This window comes from Myxocyprinus asiaticus, chromosome 28 (genome assembly GCF_019703515.2).
Source record: "Myxocyprinus asiaticus isolate MX2 ecotype Aquarium Trade chromosome 28, UBuf_Myxa_2, whole genome shotgun sequence".
Lineage (NCBI taxonomy): Eukaryota > Metazoa > Chordata > Actinopteri > Cypriniformes > Catostomidae > Myxocyprinus > Myxocyprinus asiaticus.
In genome coordinates, this window is record NC_059371.1 from 37,840,717 (window position 1) to 37,868,013 (window position 27,297).

The 27,297-nt window shown below is 37.5% G+C and overlaps 1 protein-coding gene across 2 annotated transcripts in view; it reads left to right on the top strand.

Annotated features, from left to right (window-relative positions):
• The window catches only part of dlgap4a (discs, large (Drosophila) homolog-associated protein 4a), a 202,292-nt gene extending 175,306 nt beyond the window's left edge, over positions 1-26,986 (top strand). Inside the window, exons 10-15 of one of the 2 annotated variants that reach the window (XM_051659514.1) lie at positions 12,279-12,688; positions 14,903-14,991; positions 18,796-19,193; positions 20,272-20,363; positions 23,035-23,187; positions 23,989-26,986. In XM_051659514.1, the coding sequence (XP_051515474.1) occupies positions 12,279-12,688; positions 14,903-14,991; positions 18,796-19,193; positions 20,272-20,363; positions 23,035-23,187; positions 23,989-24,213 (1,367 nt within the window). In that variant the 3' untranslated portion in view covers positions 24,214-26,986. Of the gene's footprint in view, positions 1-12,263; positions 12,689-14,902; positions 14,992-18,795; positions 19,194-20,271; positions 20,364-23,034; positions 23,188-23,988 lie in introns of both variants that reach the window. The other variant, XM_051659515.1, reaches the window with a different exon arrangement.
• The last annotated feature ends 311 nt before the right edge of the window (positions 26,987-27,297 follow it).

Consider the following 27,297-nt stretch of genomic DNA (forward strand, 5'->3'; position numbering starts at 1 on the left):
ATGGATGGACTTTATTCATTAGGCTACTGGAGTCATTCAATTTTTTGACATCTCAAATGCTCACTTCCAAGTTTGTGCCAGCAGAAAAATCTTCTGACCTACATTTTGGTCTGGTAGTGTCCTGCTGAGATGAATCCTGAGCTTAACGGCCAACATTCTCAGATGAAGCTCAGACTTTCTCAGCCCATCATGACCAATTTTATCTTGTAAAACTTCAGCTATGAACTAAACCTCATCTCAGCTGGTATTAAGGGTCATCAAGCAGATTAGTTGGCCAAACACGTGATACAGCAGCAGCCAGGGGGCAGCCCGTTTTACACATTTTACTGTACTTGATCAGGGCTAGAGTGGGTCTAATAAACAACCATTGACTGACCCATCATGACCCAAAGCACATGTGCAGCTTAACTAACTTCTGTATTACCTAAATTATGATTTATGCGTGTTTCTTCAACTTTGGGCGCTTCTAGTAAAGTCTTGTTTAAACATTTTTGACACTCAATTATTTTTTATTATTATTATTGTCCATCAGTGTATGTACATACACTGAAATTCATGAAAATTCCCAACACTGTGTCATTTCCAGCACACCTCAAATTCTGTATTGTGTTTAATAGAATATACTGTGGTGAGTGACGCTGATGGAAATTAAAAATGTAACCTCCTTCTTTGTCTTGCTATGGTTAATTTCATAGCTAACATTTTATGTATTGTGCCGGCACAACTGCGGAAAAGTTGTAATTTTTGAAAAATGGATAGAACAAATTTTCACACAATAAATATTACAATTGTTTTTGTTACTTCACTCTTTGTTTAAATGATCATCGTTTTAAACATGTAATAATTTGTATTTTTAGAATAGATTTTTATAGTTTAATACTGAAAATCTTTTCCTGGGACAAGGCTAAAACAGTCAAATCTATACGTAGAATGCATTTGAAAAGTACCAAAAATAAATGAGGAAGGCCTGGTAAAAAGTTCCCAATTTAGTTTTAATGTGACCTTCATATATATATTTAAAAAAAAGGTTCAGATTGTTTAAATCTGTTTAATTTAATAAACATCAACCCCTGGGACAAGATATGGCCCAAAGTTAAAGAAACACCCCTTTATGGATTTTCACTGTATTGTGATACATCTTATAATTCAGTATGGGTGGCATACTCCAGATTAATTCAATCAAACCAAATTACATCATTAGAGAAAAGAAACAATGAAGAAAACACCTGGAATATTCGCAAAGGAATAGTTCACACAAAAATGAAAATTCTCTCATCATTAATTCACCCTCATGCAGAACACAAGCAAAGATTTTAAGAAGAATATCTCATCTTTGTAGGTCCACACAATGCAAGTGAATGGTGACCAAACTTTGAAGCTCCAAAAAGCACATTTAGGCCACATAAAAGTAATCCATAAGACTCCGGTGGTTTAATCCATGTATTCCATGTTACATTTTGATCTGTCTTTTGAACAGATCAAAATATAACTCAGTTTTCATCATAAATCATGGCATCAGCAGTCTCCTTGGCGATCATGATTTTAAGCTCGATTACTCTTCCTAGCCCCATCTAGCATCTGTGCATGCGTCAAGCACTAGGAAGTGTAATCGAGCTTGAAATCATGATCAAGACAGGAGACTTCAATGGCAAGATATACTGTATATAGTGAAAAGGGAGTTGGTATATTGGTCTGTTCTCACCCAAAATTGATTAGATCGATTCAGAGGACATTAAACCCCTAGAGTTTATTTTTAATTACTTTTATACAGACTTTATTTGCTTTAGGAGCTTCAAAGTGTTGGTCACCATTCACTTGCATTGTATGAACCTACGGAGCTGAGATATTCTTCTAAAAATCTTTATTTGTCATATACATCTGGGATGGCATGAGGGTGAGTAAATGATGAGAGAAATTGCCAGTTTGCAACATGACAGAAATTGCAACATGCAATCAAACAGGAAAGTAGGGAAATAGTTTAAAAGAAAACCATCTAATAAGATTTCTGCTATTCACTTGTGGGTTTAATAAATTAAAACATATAGTGTATGTTTATGAAATGTACAGTGCACTGCAAATGTACACACTAACTGTGTGTAAACCAGCCTATGCGACTAGTCATGACAAATCCCTTTTACTTGGCTCTGTCTCTCGTCTCTGAACTCCCTTTAACTATAACACTATTATATTTGCACTGAATACTATATATCTCATTGAAGAAAAAAAAAAACAATATTCCCATATATTTTCTTATGGCTATTCCATATCCATGTCTGGCTGCATTCCGCGGTCATGTGACGGAGCTCAGCCACAGCCCAGCCTGGGTGAAGCTCCCGTCATCTCTCCCATTCTACAGCCAAAGACAGACCAAGAGCGAGCGGGGATTCTATTATGACGCAAACTGCATAAATCGCGTCAAGATCAAACGCTGAGGCCGCCGGCCAATGAGAGCTCAGCGAGTGGATGCCTCGAACGCGTCGTTCTCCAATCCCGCGTGCTGAAAGCGGATTACCGGAATCGCTTCTGTTTTTTCCTCGACTCCTCGAGACGTGGATAGTGTGATCCGTTGAACGGAAGAAACGGGTGGAAGAAACAACACTAAGATTTGAAGTAAAAAAAAAAAAAACTGTCAGTGGATCGCTTAAGTTTGTCTTATACAAGACGATATGGAAACACTCAGTCGACAGTGATCGCTTCACAGCGCGGAGGAAGAGGAAAAGGTGCGCGTGGATTATTAATTATTATTATGTTTTTACATTAAATGTCCACCGTGAGCGCGTTAAAGCGGTGTGGGCACGCGCACGGCAGGAAATCAGCGAACGCACGCGCGCTGCCTTTCGAGACCGATTGCATGTTTTTTTTTTGTTTTTGTTTTTTTTTTCTCATGTGCGCGTTGTCTGATAAAGTCGCGACAACGACATGTGATAATAGCGAACTTGGTGTTTAGAAATATGCTTTCAGCGATGCTTTTAACATTTGATTTAGTGATATTTTGATTGCATTAGCAGGTTAGCTCGCGCTAGCCTGTATGGTGGCTAGTGGAGGTGTGTTTACAGTGTTGCATCCGTCTAGACAGCAAAGCATGTCTCCACTACACACCCAACTATGTCATCATCATGTATGACTTTTTTTGCAGTCGTATTTCATGTAAACACTGCTTTAGGGAACACAATGCACAGTGATTTGGATTGCACGTGCGCTAAGCACACACAAAGGCCAGTTTCATTGTTGTGTGTTATGAGCCAGGTTGAATGCATTAGTTTGCATTACACAGTCAGGGAGATATAACATAGCTACCCTTTTGTTTGAAGTCTTAAACGGTGAGAGGCATGCAATCAATGCAAACACAATTTTAGAGATTATAACGCACCCACTGCACATGAGGAATCTCTAGCTATGCTCACATAGTGGCCAGTTTCTATGCACTGTGTTCTGGTTAAGTTATGCAACTGTTTGCATCGCAAAGTCAGGGTGAGTCAATATGATTATCATTTTGTTTAAAAATTCGAAGAATGAAAGTCATGCATGTTTTCATGCAAACACTGATTTTGGAAATCAAATGCATCTCAGTATGCATTGAATGTGTGGGATCCATAGCCGATCACGCACAAAGGTATGTTGCTGTGTTGTGTGTTATGAGTCAGTTTGAAAGCATCTGTTTGCATTGCAAAGTCAAGGAGAGATAACATAACTACCCTTTTGTTTTAAGTTTTGAAAGCAGTGTGGATTGCCCTTCAACTAACCTGACCTGATTCAGTAGTCCGTATCCCGGAAAGTATGCATTGGAATTATTGTGATTGTTTCAATTTACATCAGAATGTAGGTGGAAATTCAGAATTCCCAGTATTGTGTAGGGTGTAATTGATTATTGTTAATAGTTAAGACAAAAATAAAAATGTGTCATTATTATTAGATACCCATGTCATTCCAAGTCTGTATGTCTGCCTTCTGTGGAACACAAAAGGTACGTTTTGAAAAATATCCTTGCAAATGTTTTCCATAATAAAATTGAATCAATTTCCAAAAATGGGGAAAAAGTAGTCCATATGACTTAAATTTCAGTCTGTTTCTTATACTAACCTATCATATGGCTTTGGAAGACTTGTAATATAGCGCTTGAGCCTAATGGACCACTTTTATGATACTTTCAGGGTGCAAAATTTCTCCTTTTGTGTTCTACAGAAAGTCATAAAGATTTAGAACGACTTAATGGTGAGTAAATGATTGCAGAATTCTCACTAGGTGAACTAGCTTATTCCTTTAATGACACCTACAGTAATATTTTAACAAGGATTTAAATGTCTTTTATCGAAAAGGTTAATGCTTAGATTGTTCTGCCATCTTAATACATGACGTTTTCATCCGTACATCCGTTCACTAGTTTGCCCTACATTTAGCAGGTTGTTTCCCTTCTTGGTAAACACTTGCTGTGCATTAGAGCGAAGATGTACACTTAATCTAAAAACGTGTCCTAATAAGGATTACAAGTTGGAATGTGATGGAAAGGATTGGGCTCTCTGTGTGTGTGTGTGTGTGTGTGTGTGTGTGTGTGCTGTTTGTCTCCCATCTGTGTAGTTTTAAGACGTCTTTGCATTTATGGGTTGTTTGGACTGACAACAGTTTATTACTTTTATTAACAGTTTCTTAAAGGAATAGTTCAGCAAAATTGAAAATTCTCTCTTCATTTACTCGCCCTCAAGCCATCCCAGATGTGTTCTTTCTTCTGCTGTACACAAAGATTTTTTTGAAGACTATTTCAGCTCTTTAGGTCAATACAGTGCAACTGAATGGTGACCAAAACTTTGAAGCTCCAAAAAGCACATTAATGCAGCATAATAGGAATCCATAAGACTCCAGTGGTTTAATTCATGTCTTGTGAAGTGATCCAATCAGTTTTGGATGAGAGCAGACCAAAAAATAATAGTAGCAGTCTCCTTGGTGATCATGTTTTTAAGCTCTGTTACACTTCCTAGCACCATCTAGCACTGTGCGTTTGTTGGGCACTGTAATCGAGCTTGAAATCATGATCGTGCCTTGAGACTGTAATGGCAAGATGTACAGTGAAAAAGGAGTAAAACTTTGGTCTGTTTTCACACAAAATAAATTAGATCGCTTCAGAAGACATTGATTAAATCACTGGAATCTTATGTATTACTTTTATGCTGCCTTTAGTTTTATTGTATATGTTTTTTGAGCTTCAAAGTTTTGGTCACCATTCACTTGCATTGTATGGACCTACAGAGCTGAAATATTCTCCTAAAAATCTTTGTTGGTGTTCTGCTGAAGAAAGAGTACTACACATCTGTGATGGCATGAGGGTGAGTAAATGATGAGAGTATTTTCATTTTTAGGTGAACTGTTCCTTGAAGTTTATTAACTATGACTATTTAATTTTTTAATTGGAACTTGTTACTTGTTCCCCCCCTTTGAGGCTGCTTATTCGCATGAAAACTACGTTACTGTGGCTACATTCTTGCAAAATGATAACGTGGTTCCTTATACATTCCGCGGCAATTCCGTGGCAAAATGTCCACTGTGTGGCACTAAAAGCGAGTTAAATGTTCTTGCAAACAGATGAGGTTTTTAAGGTTAATGCTTTATCGAGTTAAATCAACAAAAACTACCTCCCTACCCTAAACCTTAGACTTAAACCTAACCGATTGTGTCAGAAAAAAGCAAAAGTGAGAAGAAAAATTCAATTGCTGAGAATTTTTCATTTGTGGTGAACTTTTCCTTTAATCTTAATGCTCAGCACAGCTAGCTTCTGTACGAAAGTCTGCCAGTTTTGTCAGAATTTGGTTGCGCTTTGGTACCCAGTTTGGCAGGGGCCCCAGGGCAGAGCAACTGGCTCTAATGCCGTTAATCTGGATTTGAGCCTCCCCTGCGGAGAGAGAACTGTGTCATAAACCTCTGTGCAGGGGCCCTAATGCAAACCAGCCCGGCAGGGCCACACATGTGCTGATGCAAACTTATCTGAAACAAGGTAAAACCACGGCCGTGAAGCATTCTGCTTCAACACACTGAATCCCATTTGACTACAAATAAAAGAGACCGTATGTCCGTTCAAAATTTTATTCCACTGCTTTTGCTGAAATTCAACAAGACTATGAGGGTTCTTGAGGGAGGTCATGTTGAAATTAATACAACACTGCTCTGAGATTTGGTCTCGGCATAAAATAGTTTTTAATTGAACTGCCACAACATCTCAGGGAAGTAAAGGTGATGACATAGAGTTGTTTAAAAGTTGTTCAGTACCCCTCGACTTAAACCAAAACCATTAGCCTGTTGCTCTTTTGTACTTGAAGGCATCTTAGGGTGCTTCTAATAGACATGGTGTGATTTATCATGTTATCAGTGGTGCTTGATGCCTCAACATGTGATTTGTTGAGGAGAGGTGTGCTATTACTTCTCTAAAGGTGTGGTCACATTTACATTCCCATGGCGAAACTCGGGTGAAATGCGGTCTTCTCAACGGGCATCCGTGCGATCGTGAATTTCAAGCGAAGAATTTCCCCTCGCGGATTTCGCGTGGAGTTCAAGTTTGGTGAACTTTGACGGGTGAATTTGCCGCATTGGTCAATAGGACGTTGCCTGGTTTGGCAGTGACCTCAGTGTGGGCGGAGCTTCATACACAGCTAATCTGAATATTCACAATAGACAAGGACAGTAGCGGTTCTAGCTTGTTTGGCGCCCTGGGCGAAACCCGCTTAAACACACCCCCAAAGTTGTTGACCGAGGGGTGCCACTGCCTCGTGCGTGAACAGACTTGTGAATTAAAATAGCCGATTGAATTTGATGGAGACTTCAGTCCTGTCTAGTGACCCCAATGTTATAGAGACTTGGGGTAGGGCACTTTTTACTTGAGCCTGTAAGCAACTGCTTTGCAATGCTCTAGCAACCAATCAGAAAGCTTAGTTATCAAAGCAGCTACTGTATATTTGACACAGAATTACGCATATTTTCTTTCTATAAATGTACAAAACCTAGATGTTCTAACAGGACAAGTATGAAGATGAGCATTATAATTCTTAACTAGCTTTTAAAACTGATTATTGTATTTGTAAAATTGTTTTATTATAGCTTGTTTGGTCTTTTTTTTTATATCATATCATTAGATCATTCATCTATGAGAATCTGTATTGGCAGTTAAAATGGCATAGACTGATGTGTGGCAGCTGTCCTGGCACTGAACAGCAAGCACGCAATGCCAACAAGCCGTGCCAGAAAGAGGAAACAGATTTATTCAATATTGTCCCTGAGCCGCACAGTCTCCGTGTTGAACTTGCCCTGGCACGACTCCCCTATTCAACAAACAAAAGACAATTCTACCACTTACAGGAAGGCAAATATTAGCCTTGTTTGCTTAATAACGCAAGTCTTTGTGCTCATCAAATAAACTATTGACTAAATATAATATTTTAGCCCTGATCTATCCAAACTAATTTGCTATATATATTTATACCATGGTTATACCGTGTTTTCTTCTTTGGAAATACCATAGTACATTTCCATGGTCTCATCATGATATCATAGTATTACAGTATACTTTGAAGGACCTTAGAGCACCAAGTAAATAACATAGTAAATGAAATTATTCAGTATCATGGTATATATCAAAGTACCATAGTATTACCACGTTGTTAAAACTTCCCTCTCGTTATCTCAGTTCAATTGAGCTTTGTTGGCATACCTATTAGAGCTTTGCTAAAGCATTGTAGAGTAATATTATAGTTTATGTAAAAACACTATTAAAGGGATATTCCGGGTTTAATATAAATTAAGCTTAATCTTCAGCATTCGAGGCATAATGTTGATTACCACAAACAATTATTTTGTCTTGTCCTGCGTTATAAAAAAAAAGAAGAAAAGGCAAAAATCGTGTTTACTGTAAAGCATTTATAATGGAAGTGAATTGGGCCAGTCCATAAACACTAAAATACACAGTTTCGAAAGTATAGCCACAAAACAAACGATATGCATGTTCATTTTATAAGCTAACATTTTTCGGTAGAATGACGGTAGCTCAGCTGTCTTCACAGTAATGCAGCTTTTTTAGTAACAATAAGTGTGTTAAATTGTGTTACGCTGCTTTAAAACCAAGCGAGTTTAGGCGATAATCAAACACGCTTTCCTAGATTATTCTCTAATATCCCTCTAAACTAACATTTCATTTGATTTCATATTAGCTAATCAGCTTGTTTTGATAGTTTTTCATAGCAAATCAATTCATTCAGATGATTCATTTCCGTGAACTGATTTAGAAAGGTGTTTTGTTGATTCGTACAAGTCACTTACGTTTTTACGTGTCCCTGTGCTTCATTAAGCCCAAAGTATGCTTCGGTTTTGTCACAAAAGTTTAGCGTCTGTGTACAGTCGAACGCTCAGCCCTTCTAATTATACTTCATACGACTGTGCGCACATACAAGTGATTAGCGCATGCATGCTACAACTGCTGTGAGATACTGGACTATTTCTCTTCAGGAGTTTAGAGATATAAAGAAGTCTTAGACTCGAGTTATATCAATGCAGATATCACCTAATCTCCTCACACATGTGCTCTTGATGTGCACATCCACTGTTGTTCTTTAAATCCTTCGTCTTCTGTTGTTTACTTGTGATTACATCTTCTTTTGCATTTGTTCTTCAAAGAAGTGACTCAATTGTGAGTTTTGCCACCTTGTGGACCCACTAATTTGTGCAAATAATTCCTGGCACATGAGCATACTGCGCGTTTACAGTACGCATGGTTATAAAAATTGGGTCACATGCGTTAAGTGCTCGATCACTCTGCTGGTGATGTAATTTGCATCACACATCCTGTACTCAGACACCTAGCGTCTGGCCGAAGGATGCTTTGGGCTTTTATACTTTTGGTTTTTTTTTGTTGCGAAAATATTCCGTTTAGTACTGCTGTTTATCATTGTGTTTTCCAGTGTAATGTTTTCAGTTTTATTAGTTTAGATTTCTGTCAATTTATATTCAAGTTTAAAGCTGTCATCTTAAGAAAGTGCAGCAGTGCCCGCCCACTTTGTCAGCCATCTTAGTTCTGTATTTTTTCCATTAATTTTTTTCCAAAGGGATTTAATAAAATAGAGGGCATGCGTAGTCTCGGCCCGGCCCCACCCTCCTCCTCGTCACAATTACAAACTTTGATTTTTTGTGGAGAAGTATTTGAAAATCGAACAAAATGTCAAAGGTACAAGACTGTGTACTTAACATTTTTTGTGAGGGAATGAACTACAAACCCATGAAGCATTGTGAATGGCGTAATCAAATTAAAAACTATGGAAAATATTAAACTATTGATTTAAAGTTGTTTATTATAAATACAGAAACAATATTTTTTTAATTTTAGTGCAAACTATTTAGATACAAAAGTAATTTTAGACCGAGACTATTTAGCAGATACAAGTCAATTCTGTTAAAATGAACGGGAGAAAATGGAACGCCTAACGGTCAATGGATGTAGAAAGGAAGTCCTGCCTTACATTTAAAAGAGCCAGTTACCTTTTGGATACAAACAACGCCTGTCAATGGAGAACGTCGAGAACGTGCATGCACATTAGCTAAACAAGCTGGTAAAATTTCAGGTTTTACTGTTGATTTGAAATATGTTAGTTTCTCGTAATGTTGACAAACCATTTTGGAGATTTCAGTCTTTACCCATTCAAGTTGATAGGAGCTGCACTTGTTTGCTGTTTGGTTACATAGAAAAATAGATGCACGGGAGTGTTCCAAAGATGGCTGCCGAGTGACCTGACTTGCTAAAAAGACTTAGCTTTAGAGCAACTTGATTGCATCATTTTCAGTATGTCATGAGAGTTGGTGGTCGCTGCCAAGCTATTTTGCTTGCTGATTGGTGGAGCTGTCTATTCAGGATCATATGATAACTTACTATCCTTTAAAGACAGACCTACCATGAGCTCAGCTAACTATTGAAGTTATCAAAGATTGTGTAGTTCTTCACAAGGTATTCTGCTGTTAAAGACAAATTTTTAACTTACAAAGTTAGCGGAGCTCATGGTAGATCTGTCTTAAAAGGATTATAAGTTATCGTAAAAAGTCAATTCATCAAGGAGATAATAAATTGAATGTTTCATTCTATTGAGCTCCTCATTGTTTTGTACCAGAAAAATTCTCCTTTTTATAACGTTTTCAAAATACATTACTGAGAAATCAGAATAAAAAAATAGAAAATCGTAGCTACTTTTTGTTAGAATTACAATAAAAGTGTAGCTAACAGCTTTTTTTAAAAGGGTAGCTTCACTGTAGGGCTTGTAGTTTGGCAAGCAGCAGTTTCAAGCTAGCTTCCCCAGCACTGTTCACCAGACTAATAATACACCACTGAGTGTTATTATCCAGATTCATGACATGACACATTGTACAAAACCTTGAGTCTTGTCAGCAGATTTCTAGCCCATGTTCTGTGGGTGTAGCTCGACACATTCCTGACGCATCCTGCCATCGTTCGGCATGAGCAGAATGCTGTCGTGATTTGAGTATGTAAATGCCTGTCTTTGTTTCGTCTCTTCCTGTTGCTCAGAGCAGGGGCTGCTGGGAAACTGTGTGACCTTCTGAAGAGATCATTTTGGGTGGTTTCTGGGTCACTTGAAAAATGTTTGGAGTTGGTGCAGTTGTATTAAGTTGATTTCACTGTCTTATTTTATGGGTCATATGCCTAGATTTGAGAACATATTTTAACATTTAAAGTAATTATATTCCATACCTCTATGCCAATCCAAGCTGAATTTGGCCAGAAACATACTTTACACCAGTACGCCTTGCACCCTGTCTACACCGGTCATGAGCGGCATGCTGCGAACCGTTAAAAGTGATAGAACCCATTATAATCAATGATGCTGTCTACACTGGAAGCATCCGTTGCGGCTTGTCATGTTAAACGTGATAGAATCCATTATAATCAATGATGCTGTCTACACTGGAAGCGTCTGTTGTGGCGCGGCGTGTCAAAAGCAATAGATCTTATTACAGTCAATGATGCGGTCTACACTGGAAGTGTATGTTGCGTCGTGTTGCCTCAAAAGGTATAGAACCCTTTCTAAACAATGATACTGTCTACACTGGTAGCATCCATTGCGGTGCGTTGCCTCAAAAGGGATAAGACCCAGTATAATCAATGATGCTGTCTACACTGGAAGTATCTGTTGTGGCTTGTCGCGTTAAACATGATAGAACCCATTATAACCAATGATGCTGTCTACACTGGAAGTATCTGTTGTGGCTTGTCGCGTTAAACGTGATAGAACCCATTATAATCAATGATGCTGTCTACACTGGAAGTATTTGTTGTGGCTTGTCGCGTTAAACGTGATAGAAACAATTATAACCAATGATGCTGTCTACACTGGAAGCGTCCATTGTGGCTTGTCGCATTAAACGTGATAGAAACAATTATAACCAATGATGCTGTCTACACTGGAAGCATCTGTTGTGGCATGTCGCGCCAAAAGCAATAGAACCCATTATAATCAATGATGCTGTCTACACTGGAAGTATCCATTGTGGCTTGTCGCGTTAAACGTGATGGAACCCATTATAACCAATGATGCTGTCAACACTGGAAGCGTCCATTGTGGCGCATCACGTTAAACGTGATAGAACCCATTATAACCAATGATGCTGTCTACACTGCACTGTCCAGTGGAACATGCATAACGTTCGTTCTTGTGTGACTGGGGCAGTAACAATCCTCTGTACTCAAGGGGGTGATAGAGTTACCTTCAAAAGTCTGTGCCATTAAACTGGATGTTATTCAGTTAAGTTGCTATTTAAAGAAATTGACTTCAACTTAATTGCTATAGCACCCCTTTTGGCAACATTTAGAATGCAACAAGTACTTGCGTTCGCAACAACGCGCAAAACCGAGTTTGCGTAGCTAGAAGCATCTGCGTTTACGTACTTGAATAAAGTTGGTTTTGGCCGTAAGTATACAACAAAGAAACTTCATAGTAATCAATTTATGTGATATTTAAGAGTCATTTTATTTCAGACAAATGGGTCAGATAAATTATTTTCAAACAATCGTTATTTTCGTAGTTTTGCTTTAGAGTCGCTAGTGGCCCAGAAAATGCATACTTTACCTTCTAATTTTATTTAATGTTTATATCACCCATCAGCCACCATGCTCTCTAGATATAGGCATAAGCCATTAAATAGCTTAAAAAGCCAGACTGATAGCTTATTGATTGGGTGTTGCGAATTTTATCTCAATTTTTCTTACCTTCCCATTTCTCTCTCTTTAGTCTCTACGTGTACAGCTGCCTGTAGGAAGGCTCCGCCCCCTATTCCTCCACGTACCACCTCGAAACCCTTCATCTCCGTGACGGTCCAAAGCAGCACCGAATCTGCCCAGGACACGTATTTGGACAGCCAGGACCAGCGCAGCGAGGTCAACAGCCAATCAGGACGCAGCAACTCTTCTGACAGCCTCGCCAGCTCTCGTACAGGAAGTCTGGTGAAGTGTTTCAAGCGGCCACCCATCCTACCCCCCATCCCTGCCCCGCGGGAACCCGTACCTTTGCCCAGTGCGAGAGTTACCACCCCGCCTCCCACTATTGTTCCGCCCTCTCCTGCCCCAGACGCCAAAAATCAGCCAGTGAGTCTGACGGTGGCAGCTGATGAACCACAAGCACCGCCCAAGAGAAAACTCTCATCAATTGGAATTCAGGTGCTTACATGACCGAAATGCATTTACAATGGAAATCGATTGTGTTGTAAAATTTGTTGCATAGACTGCCATTGTAAGTCAATAATTGTCAATGTATATTTTGTCTGTTTTTACACTGTCAAAATTGATTTTGTTGCCACAGATGCTAATTCTATGTGAATAATTTGGTCGACTCCTTAAAGGTGCACTCAGTAATTTTTATGTTTATGTCCTCTTACACTGACACCTAGTGGCCTGGATGCAGCATCATTCAAACACAATAGTTTTCAGGTACAAATGCCACTGTAGAAATTCACTTTTCACAGTCAGCAATTCACAATTGAATCCATGAGTGAAAGTGACCAATAACAGGGTGGTTACTGCGATTAAGCGAGTAGTATTTGGCCGGTCATGTGATCATATCATGGCAGCCCCCATGGCGCCTCTCCACGTAGGATAAAACAGCTTTTATAAGGTTACTGATATGATTGGAGTCTTCATCTCATGTGAGTATGTATACAATTTTAAACGCATGTTCAAAAATAAGAATTAATTTCTTTAAGCATAAAACTTTTTAAATGAGGAAAAAATTACTGATTGTACCTTTAAGCAAAGAAACAAACAGAACAAATCCAACTGTAACTGTCTGTTGCAATATGCCACTATGCCTCGCGCACAGCGTGTGGTGCAAATATCGTTATCAGCACAGTATGCACATACTGGCACAAAGCCCAGTTTTTCTAGAAATACATACGGTCCGCATTTGTGTGTGTTGTCAACTGTACCAAAGAACGACCAGAGACTGTATCACAAAGCTGTCGTAATGCACATGCAGTGAACACATTTATTCAGACTCGCTGTCAAAAGAGTATACTTTGAAATGCTACAGCGCGTAATGATACGTGGAAGAGCAAAGTATACTGCAGCCCTGAGGCTAGAAACATGTTATGCAAGTAAGCAAAAACCTGATGATAATGCTTGGCCAATGTTTTGTGGTCTTATTGAACATTCATGCACTTGTGTGTTACTGTGGTGATAACAAACCTCAGTAGTTGAGGGGGCGATAGAGTTACAGTACTGTGCAAAAGTTGTAGGAACTTGTGAAGAATGTTGCATAGTGAGGATGTCTTCAAATATAATGACATAAATAGTTTTCATTAATCAATTAACGTCATACAAAATCCAGTAAACATATAAAAAGCTAAATCAATATTTGGTGTGACCACATTTGCCTTTAAAACAGCACCAATTCTCCTAGGTACACCTGGACACAGTTTTTCTTGGTTGTTGGCAGATTGGATGTTCCAGGCTTCTTGGAGAATTCGCCACAGTTCTTCTTTCTATTCAGGCTGTCTCAATTGCTTCTGTCTCTTTATGTAATCCCAGACTGACTCAATGTTCAGTGGGGGGCTTTGTGGGGGCAGTGCAATCTGTTGCAGGGCTCCCTGTTCTTCTAATTTATTCTATTTGCAAACATAATGTTTGGGAGTCTAAAATGTATTTTTCCTATTGACACACTAAAGCTGAAGATATAAATAACCATATTAAGACAAACATTTTGTGAAACATCTTATGTGCCTAAAACATTTGCACAGTACTGTACCTTTGCATTTAAACCAGATGTGTTTTATTAAGGTAGCTAGTTAAAAACACGTCAACAGAATAGCTAAATTGAACTTGGTCAGTAAGATTGTCTTCAAACTGTTGCAATGATGGTAGTTCAGTCGACCTGAAGGACAAAACTGACTGTAGAAGTGTATGCTGATGTGTGCTTTAGCACCCCTTGTGGCAGTGCTGAGAATACAGCACATACTTGCATTGTGTCATGAATTGCCTGAACAATGGCTGAAATGTGCGTTGTTGTGTTGTGTTTCTGTGCTGGTTTTCTCTTAGATGGACCAAAAAAACAAAAAAAAAACAAAAACATTTGTCATGTTTATTGGCAAATTAGTTATTAAAATATAAACTGTTTTATGATATTATAAAAAAAATAAAGTATGCTCATCAAATGATAATTTTACATAATAAAAGAAACACATTGTAATAGTTCTTTATTGGTAAATGTTATTGATATTTGAAATGTTATAATATAGGAAAAATTGTGGTATGAAATGGCGCTTGCATAGTTTGCATTTGCGAATTGTGTGGAGGATGTTTCTGGCATTATTGACTGTATCATTTTCAGCGAAATATTTTATATTGGTTTTTTCTTTCTTTTTTTTTTTTTTGTCACAGGTGGATTGTGTCCAGCCGGTTCTGAAAGAGGAACAACCTCCCACGACCAGGTTTCAGTCTATCGGCGTTCAAGTTGAAGACGGCAGGCCGTGAGTTTCCCGAAAGATCCTTTTAAAACAGTAGTTCATTCAAAAATGAAAGTCGCCAACATTTATTCACCCACATGTTGTTCCAAACCTGTATGACTTTCTTTCCTCTGTGGAACACAAAAGGAGATATTAGGCAGAATAGCAGCCTCAGTCACCTTTCACTTTCTTTCCATCTTTTCTCTGTTCAGTGAAATTGAATGGTGATTGAGATTAAACATTCTGCCCAATATCTCCTTTCGTGTTTGAAAATGTAAGTCATACAGGTTTAGAACAGCATGAGGGTGAGTAAAAGATGACAGAATTTGCCTTTATGAATGAACTATTCCTTTAAACTCCTCTGTATCCTTGAGCAATAAAAATTCCGCTTGTCTCTCATTTGATATATGCCTCCATTTACCTATTTGGATTGTGATCCGCATGTTGATGGCAGCACTTCTTCCAAAAGCCTCTTTTAAATATCATCTCTGTGTGTGTGAGTCAGCAGCAGTGCTTCTCAGCCATGTATCGATGCTGAAAACACGCACAAATAATGATTGAGTGCAGAATGGCAGCACATAATGAGATTCAATTCTTATCTCCCACTCAATTTTTCTGGCTTTCTCCATAGCAGTCTATTTTCATATCTCTCCATCTCTCTGTCTCTCTCATTTACATATCTCTGTTTAAGTATGCTGTCTCCCACACACCAGCTGTCTGTCTTTCTCTTCTGTGTTGTGTTTCGTTGCTGGACAAATCAAGTACAGTATATTTCATAACATGTCATGTTAATTGGGAAATTAAGTGTTATTAGAGATATTTAGAATTTTGTAATGTTAGAAAAGATTATTTAACAAAGGAAATGCATTATGATGCAGAATATAGCCATTTGTAGTGTTTTATATTACAACTATACTCTTTTAATTTGATGTTCCAAACAAAATAGACAATGTAGGTAGAACAATTTCATTGTGTTATTGGGAAGTATATACAATTTTTCACTTTGAAATTGATATTTTAAATTATATATTTAAAATTATTATATGATAAAGTAAATGCATAATAATGTCATGTTTTGGCAAATTTGTTTTATTATTCAAAACTGCATAATATTACTGTATAAAATACATTATAAAATTGTCTAATTTATCAAATTATCATATAGTAAAATAAAAACAAAGGTTGTTTTGGTAAATTTTAATATTAACAATTGTATTAATAAAATGCTTGCAGAATGATGTTACCCTATGACCATGTGCTACATGGACGCATTTCGCTGTTGTGCACATCTCCGTGTTTGCTTCAGCTTTATTTTTTGCTTGCATGGGCCCCCTAGTGGCCTGGCCCCCTGGGCACACACCCATAAAACCCTTGGGATGATCCGCCCCTGCCTTGCATTTATGCAGCACAAGCCTATTTGTTAAATTCTTTAATATGTACAGTGTTTCCTTAAGTTAAAATATTTCACAATGTATGATAGTTCCTTTTAAATATTTTTGCATTTATACATTTATTACACTTACTACATTATTACATTTTGTGACATGTTTGTTTATATGCACTTGTGCGATTTACATAGAGCGAGGTTACATTGATATGGATATGGTTTAATTGGTACTGTCTCTTTAAGACAATGGCTGCTCCACAAGTGTTTACGGTTGAGTAAGCATAGCGCACATTAACTAGAGAGAAATTACACTTGTTTTTCCCTCATCCGTGCAATGTATGATTAGAAATAATGTTTCTTTTTATGTTTTTGATCACTAACTGACTGTAAATAACAAAGGATTTTAAAAGAGACACGAAATGAAAATGGGGTGCCTGGGTCTCGTCTTTGAAGAGACGAGGCTGAATCCAGCTTCCTAATCGCCAGCTTCTTATTCATTAAATGGAATACGGCACTCAAGTTCTTAATTTGCATTACACAACTCAATCTCTGTCGAGTAAAATCTGAATACTTACTCACCTAGGGGTGGGTAAAAATATTGTTTTTCCGATTAATCGTGATCTTCATTTGAACGATCTCGATATCGATTCTTAAATCCCAAGATCAATGTTTCACTCAATGCACAACCTCTTCTACAATGAGAGGAAATCACTCGCATTTGCAACCAAATTTCGCACTATGCAATTAAAGTGAATATATTTGGCAACTAGTCGTGAAGTGTTCAGCAGCGAGATCCTTTTCACAGCGTGTTGAGAGTAAAAGTTGTTCCGTGTAATGTGTGTCCAAGACGAGATCCACGCAACCCATGTATCATTGAATAATGTCTCTTTTAAAAGCCTTTCTGTTCTTTACAATCAGTTGCTGATCAAAAACAACTACAAAAAAACATTTAATTTTAATCATGCATCGCACAGATGAGGTAAAGCCATTTGAGTCCTCTCTAGTTAACATGCGCACATTTAAAGGCGTTGTTTACAGAAATGCAGTTTTTTTGTTAAAGAGACAGTACCGGTTTTAGCATGTGTTCAACAAATCAATGTAAATACTTGTAAATAGAACAAATTATGCAATTTAACAACAAATATGCAACAAAAATAATATATGACATATAAAATCGTATTTATTGATTGAATACATTTATTTGTTTGTTTTTAAAAAGCCAAAATGTGACCCATGATGAAAAAGTAATAAAATATAATTAGACAAATTAGTTAAAAGTCCCCTGTATAATTAACAGCATTATCTGGGAGAGAATTTCTTTTACATGTAAGCAGAAGGGACATTATAACTGAAATAAACCCATATGAATCGAAATCGAATCGAGAGCTTGAGAATCGGAATAGAATTGAATCAGGAGATCTGTTATCAATACCAAGCCCTATACTCGCCAGTGGCTAATAAAATACATGTTTTAGTCACATAGCGCAAAATTTGGTCACATATGCGAGTGATTTACTCTGTATGTAGAGGGCTGTGTAAAGTCAAATGTAAAAATATACTATATAAAAAAGAAATGCATTATAATAATGTCATGTTTATTGTTCAGTTGTTTTTATTGATAATATGTTGTGATTTATAAAAAAAAATATCAATTTGTCTTATAATTTATCAAATTATTGTTTGATAATGCAAATTTTAATGCTAGAATTTTAAATGTTTTCACTTTAAAAAAAAATATATAATTTGCATCTTATAATTGTAAAATATTTAAAACAGGAAATGCTAAATGCCATGTTTACTGGTAAATTAATTATTGGTGATATTTAAATGTACAATATTATTAAGAAGAATTTTATAAAACTGATGAATTTATAAGATTATAATTTGTATTGTGTAAAAAAAAAAAGTTGTTGGTAAATTTTATTGATATTTAGAATTTAAAATGTTTTTACTTTTAAAAATGATATATTAAAATGTGTAGCTTTATAATTTTAAAATGTTATATAATAAATTAAATGCATGATAATGCCATGTTTATTGGTAAATTAGTTTTGGTGATATTTAAAAATGTACAGTATTATGAAATATAAAACTGACCTAATTTTTCAAATTATCATTGTATAATATAAACACAATTGTTTATTATTGGTAAATTTGATTGATATTCAGAATTTTTAAATATTATAGAAGAATCTGATATTTTGAAATATTATTCAATATTGGTAATCCATCTTGTAGCAGTCAACTATTGTGGACGTTGGTCCAAAGCACTGGTTATAAATAGTTTTGTTTACTCTAAATGTTTGAGTAGTTTACAACAATCTTCTAGCATTGATTTTTACATAATGGAAGTATAACCTAATAAAAATGTCTTAATAGAAGCTGACAGCGAGAAAGTCCCTGTTGGTCAGCCGCCTCACAGCTTCTCTCTGTGTGTCTAGACTCAGTCGCTTCACTAGCATGGCATCTAGACAGGAGACGACGGAGGCCGAATCTCAGGAGCAGTCCGACGGTAAACCTGCTGTGAATAAGATGCCCAGCCAATTGCTGGACGGTGGCATGCACAAACCCTCGAGACCAGACGTGACGCGCTGCAGTTCTGCCTCGCTGCAGGAAACGCTGGATCCTGCTCTGGATCCTTCCTCGCTCCCCCCGCCTGACCCCTCACTGCAGGCCGGGACCGGCAGTGTGAATGGAGCCGTGGAGCAGCCCAGGGCGGCGGCTTGCCTCAGAGATGGACGCTGGTTCCAGAAGCTTCTTCAAGCTGAGACAGACCGCATGGAGGCCTGGTGTCAACAGATGGACCAGGAGACCAAAGACAAACAACTGTCCGAGGAAGGTGAGAATTGTTTTTATTTTTTTTTTTTACTTATCTCTCAACATGCCTTCATCTGGACCACATCTATAACATTAAAAAGACTAAAAAAAAAAATTCTGTGATTGTTTATTCACCCTCATTCCAAACCCAGATGATTTTTTTATTTGTATTTTTTTTTTGTGGAACACAAAAGGAGATGCTTGGCAGAATGTTACCCTCAGTCGCCATTCACTTTCATTGCATGGAAAAGGCCTCAAAAGTCAGTGCTGACAGTGTTTTAGGAGATTATTAGTACTAATAATTTCTCCTCCCTGCCCAGTAGGTGGCGATATTCATGAAGAATGCGAATCGTCAAAAACAAAAGAAGAATGTGAAAGTGAAAGCAAACGTGGAGATTTACAGTAAAAAGGACTTAAATCTTGATCTGTTTTCCACCTACACCTATCATATCACTTCAGAAGATATGGGTTTAATCACTGGAGTCTTATGGATTAATTTTATGCTGCTTTTTATTTGCTTTTTAGTTCTTCAAAATTCTGGTCACCATTCACTTGCATTGTATTGGCGTACAGAGCTGAACTATTCTTTTAAAAATCTTCATTTGTGTTCTGCAGAAGAAAGTAGTGCACATATGGGATGGCATGAGTGTGATTAAATGATGAGAAAATTTTCATTTTTGGGTGAACTATCGCTTTAAGGAAGCTGTCACTAATTGCAGCAGGTTTATCTCGGGCCTCGCGTCTCACATCTCGTGTCTCTTTTACGGTAATCACCGGAGCTTCCATTTACAGACATGCACAAAATGCCCAGAGGATCCATGAATAAAGGATGATATCACTCTCTCTCTAAACGTGCGGACTCATTAACCAGCTTTAATAAGAAACAGCTCTCAGTTGTCTGCTAATTTTGGCTCCTCAATCGTGTGATTAAAGTCATTAGGTTCAAACCTGGCAGGAACGAAAAGAGAGTGTGGAAAATTGTTGCTGGCTTCTGTGAGATGTTAATGCAGAAATTATGTATTTGCTGCATCAAACAGAACAAAGCAATGTTGTGCATTTATTGTTTCTAAAGAAGAGCATGTCTCTCTCTTTCTCTGTAGTGTTGGGAAAGATCCGCAGTGCGGTTGGCAGCGCTCAACTCTTAATGTCTCAGAAGTTTCAGCAGTTCCTGGGGCTTTGTGAGCAGAACCTGGTGAGTATCCTGATGCGGTCCAGTTTGAAGTCTTGCCCAAATAAAATAAAAAACTATAATATTATTTAAACCACCGTCAAACCAAAAACTCTCGCATGTTTTTTATTTATTTTTTATTTTTATTTTTTTAAGTCAAATCCTTGTACAAGGCTTGTTTATTGAGCAGTAGAACTGCTGATGATCAGCAACCTCTAGTGGCACTTCATCTGCATTGCAAACAGATTTTTACATTGGATAGTTAAAGGGATAGTTCACACATAAATACATATTCTGTCATCATTTAATCACCCTCATGTTGTTCCAAACATATCACCATTCACTTTTATTGTATTGAAAAAATATGCAATGAAAGTGAATGGTGACTAATATCGTTTGTGTTCCACAGAACAAAGTCATATTGATTTGAAACAACATGAGAGTGAGTAAATGACGATGGAATTTATTTTTAGGTGAGCTATCCCTTTAAATTTATAGTTTCAGTTAGTGTTTGGTCCGAGTCCACCTTAGTCGAGTCTGAGTCTTTAAACAATCGGTCCAAAAGGGGCAGAGTCGGACTCAAGACCGAGTCCATAACAGGCCGTGTCTGAGTCGAGTCCGAATGAATCTGTTCATGAATCTGAATTAAAATTGTAACCGTAAACTCAACATCAATATTTTAAACTTATTTTAAACTTCACAACTAAGAAAAACAAATTGTCAATATAAATGCAAAACTCATTATTATTATCCTGCTGAACAAATTTCAAAGTGGTTTCAGAATGAAAGCGTATGAAGACAAAACTGTCCTTCAACACACTTCTCATTGTGTTCTGTTGACTTTTTCAATTATTTGTTGCTTTTTCCCTCCACTCAAACATAGACTAAATAAAGCGAAAGCTGCGTTAGTCATTACAACCAGAGTTGTTGTTATTTTGAATTTTAATTTAGTTTTTATTTCTACTTCATTTTCAATTTGTTCATTCAATTTAGATTAGTTTTATCTAAAATTATGGGTGAAATACATTTAATGTAATTAATTAAATGCATTTAATGTGTTAAATACATTTAATAAATGGTAATATTAAAACATATAATAATGCCCATACAATTAAATACAACAACAGAAAATAAAAACAGAAAAGATCAGATGTCATTAAAAATATATTTATATACTACAGTACTACACTTCACACTTTTCAGTCCTTCTGCTGTGTCCAGGTGTAGCCTACTTCCCTAAAATCAAGAGCAAACTCACTTTGGGCTGACGTTTCTTTTCACGTTATATTTAGTATGGATAATAGGTGAATAAAGACTTCTCTGACTTTTTTGCCATTGAAGCGCAAGTGCCAGCTTTACAGGTAACACACAGAGGTGGAACTACAAATATGTAAAGGAGGAGGCGGGAACCGGCTGAACAGTTAAAGTAATATTTTAATTTAAACTTAAACAAAAAGACACAAAACATAAACGCACACACGGCAGCTGCATGTGGCTCTCTCTCGAACTGCCGCATCCCGCTGCACTTTTCCCTCTCCTCGGCTGATTAGCCCGATTGGGGGCACACGTCCTGGCCCCACCCTCCTCCTCGTCACACTCCTCCCTCCTTTGCCTCAGGCCGGGGAACCTCCGGCATGACGTACAACCCCATTTCCTAAAACCCCCCCCTTCCCCCTTCCTGCCGGTAGGCTTTTCCCCACCTCTCTAGAGCTGGGGAGGGGGACAAGAGGAGGGAAAAACAAAAAAAAAAAAAGTGGAGAGGAAAAGGGCAAGGCGAAGCGAGAGGAGAGAGAGAAAAAAACGTGCTCGCCGGTTCCCAGACACACCGTCGCCTGGTCCTCGATCACTCCTCCACCCTCTGGCAGACGACAGCCGCACCTCCCCAGGCGGACCGGAGCAAGTCCTTCGACCCCTGGCAGATGGAACGCCCCTCCGTGTCCAGGCGGCTGGCAGCAACTCTTCCATTCCCTGGCGGACGGCCGCGGCTGCTCCTTTGGGCAGATGGCAGTGGCGAGGACTCCATGACTCCCTCCTCCTTCCCGGGCTTTGGCACCAATGTAACAAGGTTAAAATGGGCAAGGAGGAGGCGGGAACCGGCTGAACAGTTAAAGTAATATTTTAATTTAAACTTAAACAAAAAGACACAAAACATAAATGCACACACGGCAGCTGCACGTGGCTCTCTCTCGAACTGCCACATCCCGCTGCACTTATCCCTCTCCTTGGCTGATTAGCCCGATTGGGGGCCGGGTGTGCTTAGTCACATTATTTGTTTGTTTGTTTGTTTTTCATTGCATCACAAATGCCATGGACTCGGCCGGACTCGGACAAAAATCCCAAGTCCGAAAGCCTCGAGTCTGAGTAAAAGTCCAAGTGACAAGTCCAAGTCCATTAGACTTGGACTCAAGTCCGAACTCGAGTATCCCAACTTTAGTTTCAGTGTTGTTAATTTAGTAATTTAGGGTCAATGACATAATGGTTTTGTCTGGATCTATTAAGTTATTCAAAAATATATATAGAAAATGCTAAAAAAAAAAAATGAAACAAAGATAACATTTCTACAAACTTGGCACATGGGCACCTTTTGTCAGTAGGTTTTCCCTTGTAATCAAACCCATGACCTTTGGTTTTGCAAGTGCCGTGCTCTACCAATTGAGCAACAGGATTGGACTGTCTTTTTTTTTTTTCCCATAAGGATGCAAACGCTCAGCCCCGGCCAACGGCGCAGGATCTGGCGGGGTTCTGGGATCTGTTGCAGCTGTCCATTGAAGATATCAGCATGAAGTTTGACGAGCTCCATCTCCTCAGGTCCAACGACTGGAAGATGTCCGAGACGCAGGACAAAAAGGTCCAACCGACGTACCTTTGTAATATCCTAACATTTCCTGTTGCCTAAGTAGTCTGGCTTAACCATTGTATTTTTCTTGGCCAGATTTGCATGGCAGTGTACGGAATAGCCTGCTACAGTACCATACTACTCATACTATTTCTGCAGTATGCAGTGTACATGTAAAATGTACATAGTATGTTTTGAGCCTAAAACTTTCATAGCATGTAGGCTGTGTTCGGAATATCATACTGTAATACGATCAAACTATAGTACAATTATTCCAGTTTGCAATATGTATACTTTTTTAACATACTACAATTTGCAATGTTTATCACTGCATAATCCATACTGTTTCACATACTAAAATTAGTATGCAATATAGTATATACTTTGCAGTGTGTAGTAAGCAGTACTCTAGTAGCCTGTTCAATATTAACTTTTAAATTAATTGGATATGATTACATTTAATATTTACTTTATTTAAAATAAACATATATTTTTAATTCAAATATGTAATATTATTGCTTTACATTTATATATAATATACATTTAATATTTAATATAACACATTTTTGTTTTTTATAAAGTATGTAATATATTTTTTGCTTTACATTTATATATAAAAAAATGTATACTTTTTAATATAGTGAATAATTTATATTTTATATTTAACATTTCTTTTTTTTCCATAAAATATGTAATATATTTATTGCTTTACATTCTAGATAAAACATTTTATTTTTATGTATTTTGTTCAATACATAATTATTTAATTAATTTTAAAAGCACTTTTTAATAGTTTAATCAATGTGTACTCAGGAGGAGAAGAAGCCGGCTCCTGCGCACACACCAAAGAAGACGGTAAAAGTGAAATCCACCGGCGGGAAGGAAAAAAGCGGCGACTCTGTGGCCGACAAGCAACGTCAGGAAGCCAGAAAACGACTGATGGCGGCCAAGCGAGCAGTGTCAGAACGACAAAACTCAGCCACGGAGAGCGCCGAAAGCATTGAAATCTACGTTCCAGAGGCCCAAACGCGACTTTAAGAAACAAGAAATAAAAACTCATACACCTCTGAATCTTGCGCACACGGACGCCGCACTCGTATGGAGAATACTAAGGTTGGATCTGTAGCTGTGGCATGCAAAAAGGAGGTGTGGTAAACAACAAGCAAAAAAATAACGATTGGGAAAAAAAATGGACATCAGTTTTGAACGCTACTGCGTCACCGCTGCCACAGAAGAACCTCCCGTTGACGTTTGTTTCTATAGTAACCCTTGTTATAATTCTAAATGTTATAAAATTTAATTATCTCATGGAATATATCAAGACTTTGTCTGTAAATTGTGCTAATATCTCTGATGAAAAGACGTTATTTGCCGCGTCAGATCGTCAACCCTTTACACGCATCACATGACCCACCGAACACTCCTGGCCGACGTTTTTTGCGCCCCTCGTTCAGCATGCACTCAGGACCTGCACGTGTGCACTTGTATTTCATCAACGCAGTCTTCCTGTTCTCACAAAAACGCATTTATTTCACTTTTTGTTAACTTCGCAAATTTTTGGCCATATGGAGTGTCTTCAATGGGAGCAAGAACGCAAGGCATTTGAATGCCGTTACGAATGTGAATGTTAACGATTTTTCGCGTCCAGTCAGTAGCTTCTGGAACTCTGTCATTAAATGTTTTGATGGTACAACAGACACTTGAAATTCAACAAAACAAATCAATGCAGGACGTCAACAGTAAAATAGCACAGATCCCAAACCAACCCAACCTGAAAGTTAGAAAATTCTAGCACTCCGCTTATTTTCGTTTTAACTTTGTCCACTCATGTTTTTGTTCACTCCACTTTTTTCACCACAGTAAAAAGGTTTTCTTGAAACTTTATAGATTTCACTTTTCACTCCAGTAAAAATTGATGCAGAAACACATTTCAGCTTGTTTTGTTTTCCACGTTGCATCACACTGAGCACATAGAAATTGTCGAACAGTCAAATCATCTGTCGATCTGTCTGTCTCTCGTAGGTTAAAAATACGACCACTTAACTTTGTTTTTAAGATGAATGTTTTAAAAAAATTCAACATGATAATTGTCCAAATTTTTACTTGGGCCAACAAGTTCTTTTTGTAATATTATTGTAATTAATATTATAATTATTGTTATTTTAAAAGTTTCACTTTTGTTTTCTGTTGTTGTCCAATCATTCCATGTGTACTACATGTGTACTGATTTCTGACCGGTTTAAGCAATGATAGTACATCCGCGTTTTTGTGTGTGTGTGTGTGTGTGTTTTATGTGCGAGACCAATTAGAGCCAATCATTTGTGATAGAGGATGTTTTGTTTTTGTTTTTTAATTTCTTTATCAGATATTAAAAACTTCCATTACCCAGAACTTGTTCATATGATCTGGAGAACTTTCATGTAGCAGAAAAAAATAAACAAAAATAATTCTCATCTCACTCATTTTGGCCTCGTGCACCAAATGCAAGCGAAACACATTTCCGTGTAAGCTCTTCGTAAAACCTTGCTTACGTAAATTATCGTATTTATTTCAATGTGTTAATATAAGAAGGCGTTTTACGAATGGTTTACGAAGAAATTCGTTTCATGAATGAGGCCTTATGAGTTTACATCTACAGTTTGTTGTAGACACATCAACACACCCAAAACCTTTTATTTCTAGCAAAAACAATCAGGCAGTCAGATATTTAAAGGCAAAGTGTGTCATTAATGATATTGCAAAATATTACGATATTGCAAAAATAATTGTTACCAAACACTTCTACCACCCTGCCTTTGACTGCCATTGTTGAAAAAACAGGTAGTCCCGCCCCCAAACTCACGCGATTGGTTGAGTCAGAAGTTGACGTGTTGAAAGCGCTGTAGAGTCAGTGGTTACACTCTTCAGGAAGTCGACAAACGAATGGCTTACTTATACGCTTCACCTTTATGAGCTGGGAAAATCAATAAATAAATGTGCCAATTACCTATGATCCTGATTCAAAGAGTCAAGTTCACACCAAACTGTTTTCTATGGAAGCCCGTTTCTGCCACGTCCAATAACAAAATTCCAGTGTACAAATCATTGTTTTGAGACATTATCTCATAATTCAAAGTTTAAATTAAAACAAATATGTAACCCCTGGTTGATCTCAATAATTTGAAATGTTATGGTTTTGAAATGGTATCTCAAAATAATGAGAGAATAAATAAAAATTATATGAAAAATAATAAATAATGTGTGCGGAAATTAGCTTCCATTGTTTTTATAGCCAAAAAGAGAAAATTTGGTTGTAGGATGGCAAATAACTGTTTAGGCAAGAAATATATTTATTTTTTCTACTATTTCTACGAAACCGCTCCAAAGACTTTCTCCAAAAAAAGGCTTTTTGCCACATTTAAAGCTGAAGTGTTTATGGGTGTGTGAACCCTTACAGTACGTTAACCATTAACTACCCCTGCAGTCAGTGAATGATCAACGCCACGTGATGCCATCACATTGTGGTACCAGGTCACTTTTAATAACCTTTACACTCACTTTCCCTTGATAGTTCATTTTTCTCCCATCCTCTACTAAATGAATAAAGCCCTAAAATCCAATTGGTTGATAGGAATGTTTTTCCCGGAACATGTCCTACTTGTTAATTTAGACGCTATGTGGAGTTATAATTAAGCATCAGTTAAGCCTTGTTTCAATTTTCCACAGTGTTTGGGAGAAATGCAATAAAGAACAAAGGTTCACATATATATTTACAGTATACAGATGCATCTCAATAAATTAGAATGTCGTGGAAAAGTTCATTTATTTCAGTAATTCAACTCAAATTGTGAAACTCATGTATTAAATAAATTCAATGCACACAGACTGAAGTAGTTTAAGTCTTTGGTTCTTTTAATTGTGATGATTTTGGCTCACATTTAACAAAAACCCACCAATTCACTATCTCAAAATATTTGAATATTTTGACATGCCAATCAGCTAATCAACTCAAAACACCTGCAAAGGTTTCCTGAGCCTTCAAAATGGTCTCTCAGTTTGGTTCACTAAGCTACACAATCATGGGGAAGACTGCTGATCTAACAGTTGTCCAGAAGACAATCATTGACACCCTTCACAAGGAGG